Raw genomic sequence first — 23,445 nt, 5'->3', positions numbered from 1 at the left:
TGTTTGGCTATGGATAGCCTCATTCACCAAATGTACCATTAATTGAGTATTTTTTTCTTCAGTACTTGGGATGTGAACTTGATGAATGGTTTCTGTAATGGATGTGTGCCACAAAATGCATTGTCTTGTTTGCCTCTTTCCTGAGTTTTAATGATCAGTTTATTATTGTGGATGTGAATATCGCACATACAGCTTATTTTCTGCATAATTGTATAAAATATAAATGGAAAAAGGTTTAAGATCTTACGCAGTATTTAGAGGTAATGTATTATAACAGCCTTATGATGCAGTTTTACTTACAGAGTACTGCACTTCTTTTAAACTGGATCATACCATCTTGGTAGGTGTACATCAACTTTGCATGAGTGTGTTTGGGTTTTGTTTCTTTTTCATTGAAGTTTAATTCTTAAGTTCTATTTCAGTGTTTGTGTTTACTACTTGTGATCATGTAGTTGTGCCTTACATTGTAAAAGAATTTAGTCCAGCGTGCACTGTAATTCCTAAACTCTGCGGTTTGAAAGGTGGCTGTGGATTTGGATGAGAAAATGACACCATGCATCAACCAACCAGTTCTGTATAAACTATGATGAAATGTTATTGAAATGTAATTTTTGTTTTCTAACCTGTTACAGGATTGATGAACGACAATAAAAGAAAAAATTAGACCTTTCTAATAGACCTTTCCATCATTCGCTTTAGACAGCAACCTGCTTGGAAAAGGGGGATATATCATCATATAGATGAACTGGTGGGAAGCCACACTTTTGAAAGCAAGCTAGACACTCCAATTTCTTTGACTTGCGAGAAACTGCAACAAAAACTTTCAGGAGGAGACTGTAATCAAGTTAAATTCAGAGTAGTTTTCTCTTTTCCCAGTAATTGCACAAGGCTTTTGTCGGTCAGACATTGCATTCAATGTGATCTGACAATTGATGTAACTGGAAGACTTAGCTGAGATGCTTGTTCTAAGACTTCAGATTAAGGATGTCTTCAGCTGTTGGGCAAAAGCTGCATGAAGAGTAGAGGGACAACCCAGGTGATCCGTGTATGTACAATCTGTCCCATGATAAAGTGGCAACTGAGTTGTGGAACATTCACAAATACTACAGTTAGAAACTGACGCAGATCTTCCTAAGATCTCTGCTTAAACAGTATAGAAAATTTGAGAGAGGTCTTCTCTGAAAGGCAGTTCAAGTTGGGAAATTCATTTCTGCCTTCATTGCTTTCTGGGGCATCTTTCTCTTCAGGCCACATAAGAGCCTGTTGTCTCCCTGAACACAGTTAGGGTGTGAGTACTGCCTTCCCCCAGCATGTCCTCCTTTGGAGGTAGGCAGTCCTCTAGAAGATGATCTCCAGCACTGTTTCGTTGCCTGGTAAACTAGGCAGACCTGCCTTAATGGCCTTTCTGGCTAAAAGTACACAGAAGTGCAAAATCTCCCCCTTCGACAGTTCACAAAGCACAGGGCTTTATCTGACAGGTGTGACTTTTCTGGGCTTAAAAATCTTTCTTTGGAAATATCACTGGTTGCAAGATACTATGAGGTTCTGGGGAGGCAGCAGGAGTGTGAGGGTGTGACCAGGTGCAGCTGAGTATGGGATCAGTGGGGATTGAGCACAGCTGTTGAAGCCAAGCTGCAGCTAAGTGTTTGCAGCTTGCATGACATCCTGGAGTAGATCTGCTGTGTTTGCTTAGTTTTGCTCTCCTGTCCTCCACGTTCACTATTTGGTGTGAAGCCTGGATAGCTGCTCTTTTTTCGTTAAGCTGTGACAGAAACTTCTATCATGAGCATAAGGGGGAGGAGCAGGAACGTGTTGTGCATCTGAACAATGGTGAACCAGGTAAGTCTGTATACAACCTCTGGTCTGGAATCTGTATGTATAGGACAAGCTCAGGTGGATAAAACAGGCCATCACATGGGTGGAGCAGGATTGGGGCAGTGGCTGAGCTCATGACTTTCACTTGATGTCAGAGCAGAGATAAGGAGATATGCTGATTTAACAATGAGTAATACAAACAGTTGGAAGGGCACTCCTAAATTTTTCAGTCTAGTCCTCATCTGTGTAGTTTCCCTACTTAGTTCTCCCTGAAATCATTTTTGGTACTAGAAGTATTCTTTAAGAGTTAACTTCCCTGCTTAGGGAGATTATCCGGTTGGGCATGGCAAGTGGGAGATGTGGCAGACCGTATAGAGTGGCTCTAGGGAGTCTACCTTCCTCTCTTAACTGGCTAATTTCAGGCACTTAGCCAAGAGTAGCCTAATGAGAGCACCCTTCACGCTCAGTTGTAACCTGTGAATGTGTTGTGGCAAGCAGATGCAAACTGTTCTGTGGTTCTATTCATGTATCTCTTGAAAAAAAAAAAAAAGTGATTAGCAAGTGCGTACTTCATGGATCACAGAACTGCAGTGACGTATTGAATGGTTTAATGAGAAGTTCACATTTTTAAAGAGAAGTTGAAAAGCCTTTGGAGTTCAATTTTGCTGACAGTAAATAATACATAATGACAAATCTGCTAATAACATTGTGAAAAAGTTTCAGGTAAAAAAAAAGGTTCCCATTATACGTAGAATATCACTGCATTTTTGTTCTCTCTTTTTATGTATTCTGTGGCTTCTGCAGTGTGCCTGGATATTAGATGTAAGAACGACCTTTTCAAAGAAACAGCATTGAACAGCTTCCTTGCAAAAAATTAACAGAGAATGAAGGCACTGTATGCTTTTACTGATCTGCTCCCACAGTGTCAATGTGCAGTGTTACAGAAGAAAGGCAATAAGTATGGGAGCTATGGCTAGAGAGTTACCTACAATTTTAAATTTGTGAAATTTGTGAATACAGTTTGTGTGAGCAAACTAGACTTCTGGTGTACAAGTTCTCCTCACCGACATAGATGTTTTCCTTGTCCTGCTTTCTAGGAAAGAACAGGTTGTATTAACATTTGCCTTGTTGGAAAGAGCCTTCCCCAAGCTGAAGCAAAAAAAGAGCAAAGAGGCATCTGAGAGTGATGTATATGTTGTATGTACTTTTCCCCTCCAATTTATTCCTACATCCTGTGATCAAAACTCATCACTTCTATTTAGTCGAGTCAGAAGCCTGTTAGTTTCAGAAAGTTAATGTACTCTGGAAGAAATAATGGTGCTATTACCACAGTAGTCTTCTGTTGCATCTATCAGAACTGTACTGGCATTATTAAATTTCAGAGAATTCAGCTGCTGAGCAGAGGAGTGTGCTTTTCTTGGTTTCATGTCGCTTCACATAATTGGAGATTGCTCTTTCTATCTGTGACATCCATGTTTTCTGTTACAAGAAAAATAATCTGTAAACCCAGGCAATCTGAGAAATTCTAGTAATTCAGAGAAATGAACACCCTACATTTGCTGTTCTTCAGGCCCAGGCTTTTTATTCCCCTAGTGAGCACAAGTTACCCAGAGTCCAGCCTCCCAGTTGCTAAGGCCACAGCACATCACTGTGTCCTGGGCCTGAGATGTCCAGTGAAGGTTTCCTTTTTGGTATGAAGATGGGATTTTTATGCTCTGCTTCTACGTTTGCTGCTGGCTATTTCACCTCTTTTTGTTTAGTATTTATTCATTTAATGCTGTCCCTGCAGCTTGCACTCCCTGTTATGGTGGTCAAGGGAGCTCTAGTGTTATCAACACCACAAATGGTTGACCCATCTGAGGTCTGTCTCATGTGAATTTCATTTTCCTGCCCAATGCTGACAGCATTCAGCTCTACATCCTGTTTACGAGAGTGGATATTGATAGAACAAGGGGGAATGTTTTAAGCTGAGACAGGGCAGGTTTAGGTTAGATATTAGGAGGAAGTTTTTCACACAGAGGGTGGTGACACACTGGAACAGGTTGCCCAAGGAGGTTGTGGGTGCCTCATCCTGGAGGCATTCAAGACCAGGCTGGATGTGGCTCTGGGCAGCCTGGTTGGTGATCCTGCTCATGGCAGAGGGGTTGAAACTATTTGATCATTAGGGTCCTTTTCAACTTAGGCCATTCTGTGACTCTATGATCCTCCATCATCCAAGTTTGAAGGTGAGGGATGATGGCTGCAGAGGGGTTTAAAATACTGAACTCCTCTCTGTGGTAGTTCACGTGCTCTCGGTCACAGAAGCTGAGCTGTCTCAGAACTGTTGTGATCAAACATTGCAAATTGTTTGGCAGCATTACAAGCTGGAGCTCTGGCTGTGCAGGGGTTTTGTTTTGCTTAGTCAGCGGCTGCTCTTCCTGTTTTAATGTGCATTGAGCCACTGAACTTAGATGCAGGAGTAGAAATGTGAGGAGAGGCAGCCTGCTGTATTTTATGCTATGCTGGGATTCATAAATTTGATTAGTGACCCTTCAGGTTGTTTCTATATGTGTGTATATCTTGAATGAGATAAATACATCATTGAAAGATAAATGGCTAGGGGGTGGTTGCTTGGTCCCGCTGGTACTGCTGGTGGGGAGGAGATGGTGTACAGTATGTTTTGGTCTGCCAGGAGTGGTTTCTTAGGAGATTTCTACTATCAGCTTTTTGTGGCTCAGGGAGTGGGGACAAGGAAGAAGAGAGCAGAAGGCAGGGCTGCTGCACAGATGGGCTGAGTGAGCAGTGCTTCTGTTCTGTGTTTTCTTATATCTGTCAAGTACTGTGGGTCTGAAAGGGAGGTGGGGCAAGGTGTTCACCACATCTCTGATACATACTTGGCAAAAACCTGGAGCGTGTGCTCCCATGCAGTTGATGCAGTCATGCTGCAGTGAGGGGTGCATGTTGGTCTGGAGGGTCTGGGCCTGGTGAGGGGAGCTGGTGGCCTGGGCAGGCCCACAATCAGCATCATGGATCCACAAGGCAGTCTGCAGTGCAGCTGCCCTCTACTTGGGGTGAATCAATGGGAGTGTTGCACTTTTGGCATCATTCAGTGTGCTCTCCCTTGTGATGTGGCTTATCTACCTCAAACTTTTGGTCTGATGGCCCTCACAAGTTGGTTTTTGCAAGATTGTTGTCCTTTCTCCTTGCAGATTGTAACAGCCAAAGCCATGAGGATATCTCAACTAGCTAAGTTTATTTTAAAAAAGTAAGTTGTGTTGAGATTAGGTTTAGGAGCTGAAATAGAGTAGTTTATTCAAAACAGTGTTGGATAGGGTATACCTTTCCTGGGGATCAGAGAGACTAAATTCTGCAAAATGCTATAATATTACTGCATTCATGTGGAAGGAGCCTTTTGGTGCTGGATTTTCTTTGTAGTAAAATAAAACTGGAAGACACTGATAAGGTGGTTGCAATCTGGCATGAAGGCAGCTTGGAAATATCACCTCTCCTGTTCAGTAACAGGTAACTACTTCTTGAGGACATACCTATTCCAAGTATGAACCAGTGGCTTGGAGATGGAAAGAGTTCACTCATTGCTTTTCCCTGAAAACGACTCTCTACTGCGATTTATATGGAAAATCACTATCACTGGTAGTTACATTTTCAATGTAGGTATTAAAGAATGAATTTTAAATGACGGGGCAAAAACCAACTAACCAAAAAACCAAACCCCAGGTTTGCAACGTTCCTACCAGAATTTCAGATGTATTAAACAGCACTGCTACTAGAAATGTGATGTGTGAAGATGTGGGGTAATTTTATGTAACGCTAGAATGAATCATACTATCTGCTCAGTCTGAAATTGCAGGAGTGTACCATGCGTAGATGAGCATAATACAGGTTTCTGATTTGGGTACTACAGATATGAATGGGGGATTGTTTTATTTTTGGTTTCTCTGGAGGGGCTATCCATCTTCCTTTCTGTTATGCATGGAATGGCAATTGTTTTAGCAATCAGAAATGTTGTTTTTCAGACAGCTAAGACCTGCTATCAACCCTGATCTAAAAAAAAACAAAAAACAAAAAAACAACTAAAAGTAAACAACCAAACCAAGAAAACTGATAAGTATTCAGTAAAAATTCTGTAGCAAATAAAATGTGATCCAGCACACCATTTTTTTGTTTGTTTGTTTTGGTCAAATGTCACAGCTGTGATTCTCCTCTAGGGAAAGTGTAGTTGTGTAATTACAGAGGAGAAAAGATGAGCTACTTACCTTGGCAGACTCTGTTTGTGCTTGTAGCAGGAAGACTGCTATGCACTGCCGATACCTATTTTCATGCTGTATTAGGAAAGCATTTCGCAGGCTGAAAACTGGGGGGAAAAAAGTGAAGAAATGATATAAATTCCTTCATGCAGCTGCCACCCCAGATTTATATCGCACTGTCTGGTGATGACTGAAGACGTGATATATGTGGCCATTTTCTATGGTTCTTAATAGGACAATGCACCCTTGCGGGGTTAATTTTTTGTTGTGTGGGAAGCTTTGTTATTTCAGAAAGATAATTCTGCTTGTACTCATTTTAGTTTCAATTACCTAATCATCATGCACTAAGTTACTTTTAAGTCAAGCTGAAGGTCATTAAAAGAAGCTTCCATTCAAGTGGACTAAATTGTAACTGATGTTAGAGAAGAATAAGCGTCAAACAAAAGGAGAGTAACTTCCAAGTCAGAATGTATGTTACTGGTTTCAGAAGAGGATCCCTACTGTAATACATCTGAAGTTGCGTCTCTTGAGCAAGGTCCTGGCATTCACAGAGAACATGAGTGCAGTCTTGTGCCTCTTGTCTCTTCACTGCAATGTGGCAGGCTTTGGGCTAGTATTATCCTGCCTGCTGCCAAAAGTGCATCTCTGCAATATTGCAACATGCATATTATTTCTAATCCCTGTATTGAGGTATGTTTCTTTCCAAAATACGATCAACCTTCAGCAAGCTAATGTACGTAGATTAAAAAATGTGAGTTCTGATTTTTGATTGGCGCAGGGGCTCACTACAATCCCACACTGCCCTGCTCAAGTAGCTTCCTGAGAATATGCTAACTGACCTTTTACTTCTACCATGACCTCACTCCCTGAGATGCAAATAAACTGGCAGCATTCCCCAAGGTCACGCATTTCTGAGAATATCTAATCCTTTCTTTTTTGTTATTTTTTTCCCTGCAAAGGAACATTTTCCATTGATGCTGGCAGTTCTGCTTATTGCTTTATGCAAAATGGTGAAAATTTGAACTGCAGACTCCCTATAGTCATTTTAATCCCTATTTTTTTTGCATTCCACTCCAATGGGTGCTGTATTAGGATGAGGCTTCCAAAACATTGCAAAATGTAAGTAAGCAATGGAGACTACTCTCTCTAATTTTGTAATGATGTTGGTAGGAATATGTGGTGAAGAAGTCCAGCAATTTGGTACAGAGTGTGGGGAAGGGCTGTAGACAGGGGCTGGATCCTGGACTGGTCTTCAGCAGTTTACTTCATCTACTGCCTGTGCCTGTGTCACAGGGACTCTGGTTAGAACATAGCAAATGCTGGCTAGGAAAAAAATCAAAAATATTATTCCCATTAGCACTGTGGCTTTTATGCCCAGTGTTGTATGTGCAAACTGGGGGGCTGCTGCCCTGTTTTCTCCAGCAGCCCAGAGCTGCGTCCCTGTTGGCTTGATTTATGCTGTGTTGGGAGGTTTGTCAGGCAGGCAGACAGCGTCTGGAGCATGGTTAAACAAAGGTTATTCTCCTCTGTGCTCATCTGCTTACCTCATCTTTAGTCATTTGCCTTTTATTGCCTACCTCTATTTCCTATCAGCATTGATGCTGAATGCTAATTAGTCTGGGTGAATGTGTTTCAAGGTTATCATAAATTTTACATGCTCTAGGTTTATTTTCCACATTTATTGATTTTCCACAGACTGCTCTAGTTTCCTGAGCTTTTCCTCCTAGTCCTTGGGATTAGGATGGCTGTCAGACCCTGAAGCCCGGAGATTTGTATTTCTTATTTCTCTTCGATATACGAGTCTCCTGGGATTTGGCAGCATTAGACTGAGCTGTGTAAGCTTGTAGAGATAGTTCAGATTAAAGAGAAGTCCTGATTATTCTTGTGCCTGCTCCCCCTCCTCAACCTTGGATTTGGGAAACTGCCTTAGTTAACATCCACCTTTACCTTCACTCTCTGTGAAGGCTGGTCCTCCTCCCCACTGCACCCAAAGGCACATCAGACATTACTGGAAGTAGTTTCCCATGGTGGTGCATTTGGAGGTCTAGAAGAAGGGAAGTATTGGCTTAGGAAGGATGATTTCCATCTGTGGTAAGAAAACAGTTGGCTCATGACAGAACTCATTGGAGTTCACTGTGGGGTGAATGGAACGTACTTGAAAGTCACCCATGTGCATGTCTCCTGTTTCAGGCAGGGGAATATGGGCTGTCTATGTGGGTGTCTGAAGGTCAAGGTAAGTGTGAAGCCAACTACTGCTGTGGCTTTTGTACTCCGTGCAACTGGGGGTGGTTTGTGAGCAAATTATCCTTAAACCACTGCATATATCATGCATGGAGAAAGCTTTTTTGAAAACATTCAGATGCACTCAGGGGTGTACCTGTTACATGGATGGGATCAACGTTTTTCAGTAGTAGTCTGTCCAGTGGGATGGGTTGGTCCAAGACTTGGCAAAACCCACCTTCTCTTACAACCGACTGCAGCTCCGGAGCAAGGGAAGGACAGACAAGGGTTAAGCCTGTGTCTGAGCCCCCGTATTTCTGAGAATAGAAAATGAAGTTGATTAGTATGCTGTCTGCCATCTGCTCATGAAGTACAGGCAATAAACAGCCCTAAATTATGTGTTCTGTCTTATCAAAGGTGTTCAGAGATTTATTTGCCAGAGCAACATCAGAAACTATTTCTCTGAAAAACTCATCAGTACCTGGAACTCTCTTGTCAAGGTCACACCTTATATTGAAATGACACGACAGAAACACAATAAAGATCCTCAGGCAGAAAACATGATGTTCAAAGATCCTCTTCCACCTATCCTTTCAATATCAGGAGATTTTGTCAGTTTCTTGGAGATACGTTTCCTTGTCTCCTCTCGTGAACATGCAGAACACGGAATTGTTGGGTCTCCAGATGGGTAACAAGCTCACTCAGAATGTTCACCAATATGTACACAGGCAAACCCTCAGTGAGATTTGCCAGCAGGCAGCAAGCCCCTTGAATCCGTGTTCCCTTCATCCCTCTCCATTTAGTAGGATGGTGTTGTGCAGTGAATGATTTTAGAGCAACATCTTCTGTATGTCCTATAAAAGCAGAGCAACTGCTTCTATTATTTTAGTATCTCTAAATTCAACCTAAGCTTATTGATATTTAGTACAGGTCTGCTTAGGCTTAATTTATATCAGCTTTGTAAACTTAACTAGCTAGATACTTTTCTGCACACTTGTTTTTCTGGGTTGGACTGAATCATAAGAGGATCATTATAAAACTTACATTCTTGAAACTTCTGAGCTCAAGAAATCCAGCATATAAGAACAGCATCAGGAAAATGTTAGGTCTAGTAATGCAAGTTCTGCCCACAGCTCTCCTGTAACATACTGAATCTACAAACAGGGTTCATTCATTTATCCAGATGAAAAACATAGTAACAACTGCAATCACATACCTCTCAATCCATTATTACCTTTTTGTTATGTTTAATTTTGGTGATTAATACGAAATCATCAAATAGAAAGAGGTAGATGTCGAGAAGTCTTGTGCTTTCTGAGGAAGAAAGGTCAATGTGATGGCATGATTATTTTAAGGAATTGCTGTTTCTACATTGAGGCACATCTAGGAATCACTGCATCTTACAGAACACTTAACAAAGAAACGTGATTTAAAATAGAGTACACAACTACTAGTCTCCTAGTCTGCACTCTCAAACTTAAATGTGTTATTCTTTTTCATGACTTTGGCTATTAATATTTGCAGTAGCTACCTTGTTATGCAAGAACAACTGCCTGCCCATAGAAGTGATGTAGATCATGGGCAGTGCCTCTGAATGCAACAGCTGGCATGCTACAAATTAGCAAATCCTACATGGTAAATAAGTAACCTTCTGAAAATGTCAGAGATAAGGAAGTAGTGAAATGCCACTCTTCTCTGGTACCTATAAATACCCATCTGCGGCCTTCTGCACAAACTGTCACCTTGTTGAAATGTTAGTGGATGGTGTCACAAAGGGCCTTCAAAAGCTACACAAAAGAGAGCTGGCTTCCCTTTTCTTCCTTGTTTGGAAGGTCATGAGGATATGAGACACACAACAACAGGTGTCTGTGAGAACGCTTCTAAGTCTTGAAGTTGAATCTCCATGCCCTGGTGCAAATTCCATTGTTCTTGCTATAGAAATAATAGGAAATAATTCAATGGAAGCAAGAGCAATTTTTTAAGCAACTTCCTGCGGGAAATCTGGCCTTTAGAGTCTCCAGAAAGCTCTCTACATGACTGAATTTGCAGAGTTTTGCCCTTTGATCTTTTCCTTGTTTACAGCTCGTCCTTATTCCTTTATGCCTGCTTGTCTTTCATTTCCCTGTTTTGTCTCAACTTGCTATCCTACTCAACCTCCAAAATCACTCTCTATGTGTGCAGCAGGCTTTATCCTTTATCAGTCCTCTGTCTAATCTGTAAACTGGTAGAGCCTCTGGGGGCATGAAAAGCCCAGCTACTCTTCACTGCAAATAGGGATGCTCAGAGCTACTGAGCAATTTGCAGGGTGATAAAATACTTTCTTGGATGCTTTGTTCAGAAAGGCTTTGTCTTGAAAACCCATTTCATTAAGATTGTACAAAACGTCTTCAGTAACTACTGAAAAGGAAATGCCATGAGGATCATCTTATGTGCCACTGGAGATTCAGGAGACTATAAGCTGGGCTATTGATGTGTATTTAAAAATACACTTGTGTAAGTTTCTATGAAGTAAAAAACTTGATAGGATGTTTTCCACAGCTTCTCTCATACAGTTTTTGTGGGCATTACACAGTAAAAGTTTATTTGTTGCAAACCCTACCACTGTTCTCTCAACTTCTTCTGGTATCTCATTAATTTATCACATTTTTTGCATGTCTGAAGTTAGGTTTTATTAATTAATCTCTTTACCTTGTGGTTAAGTTCAGCAGAATTTCAAAGAAACTTAACCAAAAAACAAACCCTAAGCAAAATGAGGAGGATAGTAACTTGTCTTCATTTTCTTGAAATAATATATATATTTTTTTATTTAGAAGGTGAACAATTGATAGCATTCTCAAAGATTTTCCATGATGAATTTCATATCTGTTGGCCACTTGAATTCTTATCTTCTTCCTGGGCATTTCATTCTCCAATTTAAAAACTTATTTTCGTAGACTTTCCATGACTTTCACATAGTAACACGACAGCCTGATATTGATCTTTGACTGTACTTTCTCTTGACTCCCAGTCCCCCTAACCATCCATTTTTGACTGTGCTATTTTTAAATAGAAGTTGACAGTAGAAGGAGTCCTTGAAAATTCTGACAAAGAACCTGCATTTCTTGAAATAGAAACTTTCTAGCATTTCCTTCTGGATTCTAAGATTGCCAGAAAACATAAAACTGTGTTGTCAGTGGTTGCAGTTTCATTCAAAGAAGCACAATTCACTTTAACAACAGATATGTTTGAATCAGGGGTGTGACATTAGGACGTACTTCTTTCTTTGTGCATCATTGCATTTCTGTTGTGTCTTGAAAGATATTTCGTCCAGACAGATGGGCAGATACCAGACACTTTAATACTGCAGCTTGTAGGCAGCTGGCTGTCTTGATGGGTAAGAGTTATGCTCATGCCTTCTCCATTTTCTGATCACATATTGCAAAAAGAAATGTGGCTGTCTGATGTCTACCCTTACCTCACTGCACTGTGTGCTGATGCCTTGCCAAGAGGGCAGCGAGTGCAGGGAGAATGCTGTCAGAGGTGTCTTTCTTCCTCCTCTGCCCACCACCCCATACACAACAGCAGTCTTTCCCTCTGATTCCCCTATCCCTGGTGCTGCACCTTCTCCTCTGCCATTGCAATACTCCTCATGTGGAAAGAAAACCAAAACCACTGAAAAATGGTCTCTGTCCCTTTGCTTATGAAATTAATAGTAATGGTAGGAGGCAGGAAATATTGGGACCTCCCTCTGTGTTCCTCTGCTTTTGTCGAGGTGGAGAAGGACTTGTAAGGCAGTGACTGGGCCAACTTCTGCTGCAGCCACCCTTGCGTGCTGCTCCCACTTTTCAGATGCTGCTCTTCTCCAAGTGATCCAACCACCCAGGTTCTTCTTGCTGTTCAGGCAAAGAGGAAATGCTCCTCTCATTTGCAGGCAGCTGCTCCCCAATAAGCAGCCTCTGCTCTGCTACAAAATAGTGCCTCTGAGTCTGGAGATGTAACACTCAGCTATGACAAGGTGGTAGATGACTGTGAGTGCACTGATGTGGGACAGCTGTGCTCCGTGTCGTGTTAGTGGCAGGCATGTTGATGAGTGTGTTGTTGATGGAAGGGAAGCCGCTCAGCTTGCTGTTGTTTACATATTACCTTCTTGTTCCAAGCTTTGCATCAAAACAGCAGTCTTAGCAGAGATGAAGTACAAAATGAAAAAGGAAAACCTCTGGATTTTTCGTTTTTAAGTATAATGTTCAACTTAGAGTGCCAGAGGTGAGGCTTCCTGATAGCAGTTCCCAGGCACGTAGGGCCCTTTACGTAGGATGGTCTAAACTTCCCAATGTCCTTTTGCCACATCCTTGAACCTGACAGTGTAACTCTCCCTCTGAGTGACAGGCACACATGAGTCAATCTGATTTCCTGAGCACCTGGCAGATTAAATGTCCAGATGTGCTGATAAGCAATCATGAGCATTACTCATCCCTTTGGCATCCTGGCTATTTCTCAGGCTCTCTCTGACAAGATGTTTGCTGCTTCTTTCCTGCAGCTGCCCATACTATCTTAGAATTAATTCTGGACTGCCATAACAAAGTATAATTTCGCTAAGCTGATTCCTAATACCAGGACACAGGGATGTTACCTGCCAGTGTCAGCCTCCCGTCGTGAAGAAGAAGTCTGCTTGCTGAAGACAAAATGTTTTCACTGCCATTCTCTCTCAAGCTTTGTTTCAAACACACCAAAAAGAGAAAGACAGTGAGAGAGTGGGGAATCTCACATATCCAATTACAAATGGGAGGAATCCAGCAGTTAAATGGAGGCCATATATACTGATGTATCAGGCTAAATACACCACAGTGCCAATAATTGTGTATGACTGAGTTTCTTCAGCAATGCTATTACTTAAATGTGTTTAAGCTTCTGAAATGTTAAGCTGGGTTTTTCTTTTCTGGAGTAAATGTAATGGTTTTTTCAGCTCTGCGTGTGAATAGACATAATCCTTGAGGTGAGAGTCGCCTGATGATATTACCATAAAGCTGTTTAAAGTCTGTTTGTCTGGGTAGGGAGCAACCACAAAAGAAAGGTGTATGTGTTCTCAGGGATGCTGGGTAACATTAAATGATATTTGAATAAGAAGTAGGAAATTGGCTTACCATGAAGAGTGGAAGAAGCAATATTTCCTATTTGCTCTGCTTCTTAAAATAAATGTATTAATGGTTATATCTATCCCATTTCGTTCTGCCCCTTAAAAGCAAACAGTGGAGTGTCCTCCTTGCTCATCCCATCATACTGTCTGGGATGTTAGCAGAAAGCAATTCATGCTGCCATCCAAGGGACTGCACGCAGCCTAACTGTTCGCCTACAGCATTAGCGTGCTCAGGCTGTGCCCTGTGCCACAGGCTCCTGGCTCCTGTGAGGGCAAAGCTCACCACAGCAACTAGAATACAGACAATCAGTTGGCTTTAGACTGCGTTATAGATTGGAAACTAAGCCTTCCCTAAGGAAAAACACCCTTAAAAGTTCTGCTTACCTCTGGGACAAAGAATCTCTTGTTATGATCCCAGACTTCAGGCCAAATTATGACCTCATGGAGCTGCCTGAATTTCTGAAAGTTATCCAACCACTTGACTTTACCTTCCAGATCCCCTGAAACATGTAAAGCATCAGTTACTGCCAAGGCTGGCAGAAAATAGGCTGCTTTCTTGAAAGTGATGTATACTGATTATCTCTAATAGAAGCCAAAGGATGGAGTCCTGGCCTCACTGGAGACAATGACTAAACTCATCTTATGTCAGCAAAGTATCAAACTATGCATTCAAAGAGGCCTGAATTCACTGCTGAATGCAAAAGTGCTATCCATTAATCTGACTTAGCAAGTGAGGGAATTTTATAAAACTCATTTAAATGATTGCCTTAAAAAGTTCTTGAAAAAATTCTGCCTTTCTGAACACCGTCTGAAGCAGTGAGAGGAAAATAATTTTCATTATGTAAAGTCTGATCAAAAGGCTGTTGAAAATAATGAAAACCTTTTAAGGAGAAGTAGTGCCAGAAGTGGCTGAAGAATATAACTGGCAAGAGGGTGTCTGAAATTGTGAAAAATGGAGAATTCATGTTGAATGATGTTGCAAAGTGTTGTTTCAGATAATGCACATATATAGCAGAAGAGGAATTGTGGAACTGATGCTATTCCTTATGTCACTGGCTTACTTGTCAACAAATTATGGCAAACGTCTGTCAGGTCTGTGAGTAAAGAGGCCGACAACTCCTGTCTTTGGTTTACTTACCTTAGAGATAACCTTAGGCGTAATGTAACCAAATCCTGAACGCTAGAAGACCTTTGTTGCTGTTCCCTAGATATCCCATGATGTTGTGGGCCCATGTCCACATCTCCTTTCTCCCAGCTGAGTCCACCACTTAGAGACAAAAGACCACCTTATCTTTCTGGAGCAAAGACTGGAAAAGGTCTGTCTGTTTTCTTCTACAGCCTCAGTGAGAACAAGGATGAGCCCAAAGATCAGCAGTAGAGGTCATGCTGAGGGTCCCCAACTGGAGACACATACTGCACTCTGGCTGTGTACCTACTGAATTGACAAATTTCTTAGAGCAGAATCCAGAGGAAAATAAACAAACAAAAAGCTTCCTGGACCAATCCCTTCTTTTTCTATAGCAACTAGGGAAAAGTTGTAGCTCTGATGGCTCATCTGCTGCTTTTCGTGGTAGGACCCTGTCATTTAGCAAAAGGTCATTGGCACAATATTCCCCTTGTGAGTGGTATTTTATCCTATTAAGGATTAGCCCCTACAAATCCTCTTCAGACATAAATCCAACTCAAAGACTTCTTTGTTTGGGATTTTTCTTTATTTGTTCGAATTTGTGATCTGCTCTTAATTGTTTCCATGTCGCTGCAGATGACTCTGAGCCAACACAAGTGAGTCACTGATGTGGGAGTCCTATGACCTTGCTCAGAGGGCCCATGGGTGGCACCAATCGTTTCCTACAGAATGAGGAAGGACTCAAGATTGTTGAAAGGCATGCACATTCTCCCTCCATTTCTGTGGGGAGACCAGCCTTGAGCACGAAAACATCACATAACTTAGTAATTGTTAGTTGTACATTTTTGACTTAATCATAGCTACTTATGTATGGACTTTTCCACTTTCTCTTTAAGTGACCAGATAGAATCTTTCTCTGTTTCGTCTGTGCTCCTCTTCCAGATGTTGTTCAGGAGGAGGGGATAGCGGGTCAGGTGGTGCAGAGGAGCCACCAGCAGCTCCGTCAGCTGCAGCCTCCTGCACTGCTCCTTCTGCTCACACCACTGCTGAGATAAAGGGCACCTCTCTTAGGCCTCTGCTCTCTGGCAATGAGGTTGTATGCATCTTTCTGCATCATCAGCTGTAATGAGATGGGCTAATTGAAGACAAATTTCTTACTGAGGGTAAGGCTGATGTAAAGGCTGCAGCTACCATGTATACATTGCTGCTTTCAGACAGAGACAGTACCTGCTCTATTATTTTTACTCTTCATAAATGCTGTCTCTACAATGGTTGCTTGCTCTACCATCCAGGATGCTGCTTCCTCTCTGAGGGAGTATGGATTAATGGATTCTCTTGTGTAAGCAAAGCAGACCAGCCTTCTTGCCACAGCCTGGCCAAAACCCACCCTGCTCTTTCACTGCAGGCTCTCAAGTGTGAATGCACTGATGTACTCCTGGCTTTCTGTCTCCTCTTTTTTTGCCTTGCATTATGTATTCCTTCCCTTATGGAGAAGGAAGTAATGATACTCTTCTCTGGCTGTGAGGTCAGTGTACATCGAGGGAGGGAAGATTTAGGTTGGATGTCAGGAGGAAGCTCTTTACAGAGAGAGTGTTGAGGTGCTGGAACAGGCTGCCAGAGAGGTTGTGGATGTCCTGTCCTGGAGGTGCTCAAGGCCAGATTGGATGGGGCCCTGCACAGCCTGGTCTAGTATTAAATGGGGAAGCTGGTGGCTCTGCATGTGTTAGGGGAGGTTGGAGATTCGTGATCCTTGAGGTCCCTTCCAACCCGGGCCATTCTGTGATCACAGCTGATGTGAGGAACGCCAGGCCATCCGTGGGTAACAGGTGCGATGACAGTGTTGCCAATTTCCATGAATCATCCTCAGCCCTGACCTCCCAGCCCATCACTATGAATCTGTGCTTGTGTATGTGATGCCACTGAACACTTACAATGCTCCTGAGGTCCTTCAGCCCCACACTGAGTTATGGGCTTACTTGGTTAAAATGTAGGTCAGTGTGTCAAGGGATTATGTGTGGAACACATGAATGCTTAAGGCTGACAGTACAGGCTGACAGTCTGCCTGTAAAAATGCAGCCTTTTTTTTTTTTTTTGTCCTTTTGGCTTTTTCTTACTCTTACCTATTCTAAATTGCAAATATGGACTAAGGGAAAGTTGTACTCTGAAGGATGACTTCATATCCATGATTATTCACTGCAGTTCAGGTATTTACATAAAATGCTGTCTACACAGTTCTGCTTCCAATGAACTTTTCTGGTCTGCTGATAAAATCCTGTCAAAAGACAGGAAGGCTGGAGATAACAAGAACAAAACCATTACTTTACCTTCAGGTAAATGCCAAAATCTTCTCTCTGTCTCAGCTTTTCCAAGTAGAAGATAGCGGTGGTATAATTGAGGCAATAAATCTGGTGTGTCTGGCAGAGGTCACCCTGGAAAAACTGCAGAAGAGGCTTGAAAGCTTGTCAAGAAAGGAAAATGTGATGACAAAAGGAGGAATACTGCTTTTAGTTTTGTAATGTGGCTTTTACCTGAGATTACCTTGTACCTAGGGAGAGAGTGGAAGAGGGAGAATTTAAAAGAGTGAAGGGTGAGTTAAACAGTACTAAAATTGGTACAGTACTTAAAAAGAAAGGTGGGGAGGGGTTCAAACGCTGAATGGGAGCCCAGTTCTAGTGGTTCTGCAGAGGAGAAGCAGTTTTAGATTTTGTTCAAATTAAAAATAAACAATGTGAAACTGATGTGGAAGCTGAAGATCAAAAACAGTGCCTGAGCCAGAGATTTATGTGGCCTCACATAAATGCCACTTTATTTCCAAGTATGTTAGCTCTTAGAAATACTGAATGACATCAGTGATAAAACTCATTTTTTCTGGGATTGAAACACTTGAAGTCGGAGGGAATGGGGTTAAGAAGCCCAGCTCTAGACTCTCTGCCTTTTTAAAACCCTAAGCATGAGATAAGGTCTTTCCCAGAAGCTTTCTATTGGTCACTACTGCTACAGGAAGTTCAAGTTTGGCTATCACATGTAAACTTGATGATTTCCTATCTGCATTAATATTACCTACTGTTTGGCCATAAGGAAGTTGTGCAGGAAATAAAATCCTTGTGGGAGAACCCCTGAACATTGTTCTCACTCTCTTGAGTATCATGTTGATGACCTGAATGTCTTGGCAGCAGCAAGATAGCTGGGTCTGTTCCTGCCTCTCACTTAGCAGACACAGGCCAAAGTGCATATGTATTCCATTGAGCTCTTATATACTCACTTAAATACATTTATGGGTCTGGTATGTGGAGTAAAGTAAGGATCTAGATGATGGACTGGAAGGAGGCAGGGTACAGCTGGAGTCTGGGCCAGTGTCTGGCTTTAGGGAAACCTGGTGTAGGGAACCTGCTTTGGCAGGGGGGTTGGTCTCAATGATCTCTAGAGGTCCCTTCCAACCCCTACAATTCTGTGATTCTGTGATTCTGTGAAACCTCCCCCACAAAGGGAGAAGCTTGATTCTGTTGGTGACAAAGTCTCCTCAAGGTCAAGGGCTGTGATTCCCAAGGAAGGGAATCTCTTTCTATGCTTTGTTCCATGTACAGAACAACTTTCCATGACCACCTCAACCATATCAATGAATAAAAATGCCTACTGGTGGGAGGTACTTGAGGCTAAGACCAAACTGCCTGTGACAGCTGGCATGTCCTTGACTGACTTGACTGCTTTAAGGCACCTGCATACTCTGATAAATGACTTGTTGCAAGGACTTACTGAAGTTAAACAAGAATATTTCTAATTATGTTACCTTTCTGAGCATGGAGATGAAGTTCATAGGTGATTTTGATTCACTGACATGTTCCTTCACAGTTTCAAAAAATTTTTTCACAAAGCTGAGATTTATCTAAGTAATGGGGAGAAAAAGAGAAATTAGCATGACTGAACTTCCTAAGTTTAAAATAACTTTATTTCTCATTCCTGACCTCTTCAGAGTCTTCAGGCCTAACACTTATGTCCATGATGTTGCCAGGATTATCTTCAGAAAATTACATCAAATGCTTTAATTAGTCAGAAGATAAAATGCCTATATAAAAAACCAGTTACATCATAGAATCATAGAATCACTCAGGTTGGAAAAGACCTTAAAGATCATCAAGTCCAACCATGACCTAACTATACTACCCTAACTAACAACCCTCTGCTAAATCGTGTCCCTGAGCACCATATCCAAATGGTTTTTAAACACATTCAGGGTTGGTGACTCATCCACCTCCCTGGGAGCCCATTCCAGTGCTTAACCATCCTTTCTGTCAAGAAGTGTTTCCTGATATCGAATCTAAACCTCCCCTGGTGTAACTTGAGGCTGTTTCCCCTTGTCCTGCCACCTGTCACCAGTGAGAAGAGACCAACCCCGCTCTCACTGTAAGCACCTTTCAGTTGGAAAGATATTGGAAGAGACCAATAACGTCTCCCCTCAGCCTCCCTTTCCCCAGACTAAACAGCCCCAGTTCCTTCAGTCTCTCCTTGTAGGGTATATTCTCTAAGCCCTTCACAACCCAAATTCACAACCAGGCTGAGCTTTGGGCCAAAGTTTTGTTCAGTCATAAGGAAAGAATTGTATGGGTTCAGCGCATTGTCAGAGGCTCAAACTCTGTGTTGCCTATGGTTAGAACATACAGCAGTCCTGGCCAGATAAGGGCCATCACATGTGTTTGAAGGCTTTGCCAGGTCTTTCTCAACCTTGCCATTTTCTCCAGGCATAGTTCTGAAAAACTTTCTTATGTCATTGTATTGCCTAATATTTCCCTGTGATCAGAAGAGAATACCACCACCCTCTGTGATACTGCTGTGAAGTGCTGTTGTAGCTGCATGCATTGACTTGTTTGGGAGCATGGCTGGTTATGGGACAATATGTCTTTCATTTTATTGAGGGCTCACTTTGCACCTTTTACAGCATGCATTCTTTCATAGATTCAGCCTACTGTCAAGGAAAAATGCATGCAGTAAAGTGCATGAAAAAAGCCATATTAAGCACTGGGAGTAGCTACTTTTTTCCCACATTTGCCCACTCTTATTTAAACAAGTACGCACAGTAAACGATAATTTCTTGTTAATAATGAAAACAAAATGTGAAATAAATGGAAAGCTTATTAAAGATCATTCTGTCAGGTCACAATGAAGCTCCAACCAAACTCAAAGTATTATTTGTTCCCTAAATCATATGCAAAAATAGACATCATTTCCTTCTTTAAGAATGAGAAGGATCAGAAATGACTCATCAACTGAGTTCTAGTAGCTGGTTGATTTTTATGATCTTAGCTCACAGCAAGCACAAGGTGAAACCCATCAAATAAAATCTCTTTTCTTGTATTTCCAAGCATGTTCACTTGGTGAGTGGTCAACTACTGAGCAAAAATGTGCTCATGTGTTTGAGCTCTGGTGTCCGCTCTGAAAAGCTTTTCTGCTCTTCTTGTTTTGCCAAAAAAAAAAAAAAAAAAAAAAAAAGTAAAGAGATGTTAATGGTTAAGGCAAGGGCATAACAAGAGACAGATCTTAAAGAAAGACATTTATTTAGGATGTGTGATATGGTTATGAGTCACTGTGAGAATGATTGACCATAGCCATTCAACTTATGAAGCTAAAGAGCCCCTTCCAACATTCACTTTGCAATATGTTTGTTGGGTTTTCTTTTGTAGTCGCTTAAAGTAATTCTAAAGTCAAAGAAAACTTCTGTGTGAATTCTAAAGCTATGTAAAAACTATTATGGATTTATGGGCTGCTTTAACTTTCAGGAGCTGGAAATGACCTGGCCACAAGTAGCAAAGAGCCAGAACACACTGCAGCCAAGCCTCATCTTCCCAGTCCTCCTGGAAGCTTAGGGGTGAGTAGCACATGGATGCAGAGCATTAGCTCTGTGCTGGGAATAGTCCTCCATCCACACAGGGGAAACCCTGGCTGGAGTGGGGTGGTTGTCATTTTGTTTTTCCTTGCTCTATCAGAGAAGCTTAATAGATATCAAAGTCCATTTATTTGAGAAGGGAAGCTTGTAATTGAAGTTATGTTGCTGTTCTTAATTATGCAGTAAGGATTGTGTAGTTGGTGTCCACTTTCACAAATCCTTTTAAAAGGACTTTGTTTCTGAGAAACTCAAACTCCTGTTTGCTTCAGAAACTGTTGAATGAGCTCTCTGTCATCTTTTGCTGGAGATTTCGCAGTAATTAAACCAGTTACCCAAACTGAAATACTCAATAGAAATGTCAGAAGGACTAGTTATTTGAACTTATCTTCAATTGCATGCGTAGAATCTGAATAGAAACCTTAGTGTTGGCTCCTCATCTCCTTTTATTGGGCTGGCTGGTTTCTGATCTCAGTACAGGTTGCACTTTTTTATTTTACTTTTTACTCACCTTATTTAATTCCTCCAAGTTTGCAAAAAGTCTCCATAAGTCCATGTCCAAGAGAAATTCATTACTCTGGAGGTATTTTAGAGTCTTCATAAATATCTTTAAAAACAAAACAAATTCATGTTGTTCAGCGATTATGTTTATTTATATATATATAATGCAATTTTCATGAAAAGAATGTGCACCATAATTCTGAAATGATCTCATGATCTTGGGAGAAGATGATGTTATGAGAAAATTTCCTGACCTACCTGACTGCAAAATACAGGGCTTTGTGCAAAGGGCAGGGTACGAATGATGGCTCTGGGCTCTGTCTGCAACTACTGCAGAAGTAGCAATGTTCTTGCTATGTTCTCTGACTGAATGGGGCCACTCGAGCCTACTCGAGATATGTATGGAAAAAAACATAGCATCAGAATTGTAGAGTTACAGATCTCTGTGTCTTTTCAGAACACTTACCCTCCTAACCCATACTGCATAAGGTGTTGAGAGCCAGTACGAAAAAAAGAAAAGTTGTTGGAATAGCTTAAGTAAAATGCTTGTGCAGTTTTTACATCTCTTTAGGTTGTTCTATTAACATGTACTGAGTGAAAACTGGCTTTGTATTTATTGGCTGTTTAAGATGGTACATTATCTAAGCTCTTACAGGGATCTTGGACCTGTGCCGAATCTGACCTAGAGCTGAAAAAGGCTTAAGAAATGTAGATTACTAAGTGGAATTTTTAGTGCACTAATGAAAAAACACGTTGTCGCTCAGGTGCTGAGATTGAATTGCTGGTGAGTGTTTGGGCAGTCTTAGTTGCCAGGAGCAGCAGGCCTGAGAGCTTAAAAGGGATTTACCAGGATCCTGAAGTTCCCTATGGAGATTCATTAAAATCAGTGAAATAGCTTTTCTAAGATTCACCAGCTTTATTTATTCATTTTACTTTTAGAAATCTTTTGACCTCTGTAAACAGAGTTGAGAAGAAAAGACACTTCCATCTTGCTGGAACTACTGATCCCTTTCCTGTCTATTTCTATTGTGTGAAGGAGAAAGAATTCAGCCCACTCTTCTCTTTATTCCCTTTACTTTGCAATTCTTCTTGTGCTGCCTAGACTACTTATTCAACAACATGGAAAATGTTTCACTAACTTCATCTGTTTTTCCTTAAACTAATAATAAAATCGAGATAGTTTGTGCAGAATCAGAGAAAAAAGGTAGGAAGAGTTATAGGGAAGCATCCATCCTTTAAAATAGTTGTAGTAATTTATGATGTGTGATGAACATAAGTATTACACACTATTACTATTCTTAGTAATAGCTGTTCTTTTCTTGTCCATACTGAAAAACTTTTAAAATTCACTAAGATGGAAACAATCTGGAGTTTTGGGGAAGAGTGTTGTTGGTTTGCTTGTTTTCTGATAAGATCAGAACTACAGATCTGCTGTTTTCATGCTCTACTGAGAAAAATCTAATCACAGATATGTATGAAGTTAAACCAAGAGTATTCTATAGACGTGTGATAGAGAAATATCCAATAGTGTCAGTTGGAGGGCGATTTCAGTTCAGAGTGAGAGGAGTAGTGAAATATCATCCAAAATTACTGGAAGAATCTGCAATGATAATGTTTTTGTGAAACACTTCAAGAGATGTCCAGAGAAAGAGATTCCATCAAGAAGATTAAGAAAAAAGCAACAACCAAAGAGAAACAGGAAAAGCAGGAAAGATAAGTGGGGAAAAAAAGCAAGAGTCCTGGAGACAGCAAATGTGAAGTTAAAGATGGCTTCACATCTCCTGTGCTGCCATCAGGGTAAATAATGTTTAATCATTTTTGAGAGTTGAAATCTGAACTTACCATCTTGAGAACCAGCAAATGATCCAGAAAGTAAGTGCATTCACTTGTGAAAAGTTCCCACACTGCTTCTTCCTTTTTCACTTGCAGTCGGCCGTTCATATGTTTCTGCTCAGTTTGTTGAGCCTTTATAAATTCGTGCCAAGATTTACCCTGTTGAATAGTAAAAAAGAATAACCAACTTGCATCAACTCTTTCAGAGCAAATGAGAAAAATCCATGATCTATTTGCTCATATAAAGAATTCTGCTGCCAGTATAAGTGATTCTTATGCTGAAAGCTTAGTGTCCTTTAAAAAGATTAAAGAACTCCCTGAAATTCTCCTGCAAAATATTCATAGCATGAACATGCGGAATTTAAAGGTGGCACAGAATGATACCTTATCTTTGTAGGATATCGTATTAAAAAAACAGTGGGTAGCCTGCAAATGTTAATGAATTTAATTTGTTATTGTGCTGGGAAGCAGGGAGTTATGCTCTCTGAGTTTTCAGATGATAAAGTCAGTGGATACCGTTTAGCGTGGTCCTGGAGTAGCCACCATCAGCCGACTAACCTGCTCCTAGGTCAGATGCTCACATATAAGTTAGGTGCTGACAGAAGTCCTCGACAAAGAAGTCTGTGGAGACCTGAGTATAATAGTTTGCTTTGAGAAGCAAAAGGGTGAGGTGGTGAGTGGATTGTTGGCTTGTGAACAGGTTGTCTGCCGCTCTCAG

The 23,445-nt window shown here is 41.2% G+C and overlaps 1 protein-coding gene across 1 annotated transcript; it reads right to left on the bottom strand.

Annotated features, from left to right (window-relative positions):
- Positions 1-1,288: 1,288 nt before the first annotated feature.
- Positions 1,289-23,173, bottom strand: PLEKHG7 (pleckstrin homology and RhoGEF domain containing G7). Its single transcript, XM_031553883.1, is given in 11 exon segments — positions 1,289-3,294; positions 6,069-6,166; positions 8,437-8,596; positions 9,514-9,593; positions 12,889-12,960; positions 13,758-13,892; positions 15,369-15,561; positions 16,843-16,956; positions 18,306-18,401; positions 20,905-21,000; positions 22,737-23,173. Coding segments are annotated over 11 exon segments (1,251 nt in total). The 5' UTR covers positions 22,836-23,173; the 3' UTR covers positions 1,289-3,186.
- Positions 23,174-23,445: the final 272 nt, after the last annotated feature.

The sequence above is a fragment of the Meleagris gallopavo genome, chromosome 1 (genome assembly GCF_000146605.3).
Source record: "Meleagris gallopavo isolate NT-WF06-2002-E0010 breed Aviagen turkey brand Nicholas breeding stock chromosome 1, Turkey_5.1, whole genome shotgun sequence".
Lineage (NCBI taxonomy): Eukaryota > Metazoa > Chordata > Aves > Galliformes > Phasianidae > Meleagris > Meleagris gallopavo.
The sequence above is the reverse complement of the archived record's forward strand: the minus strand, read 5'-3'. Positions and strand labels throughout refer to the sequence as shown.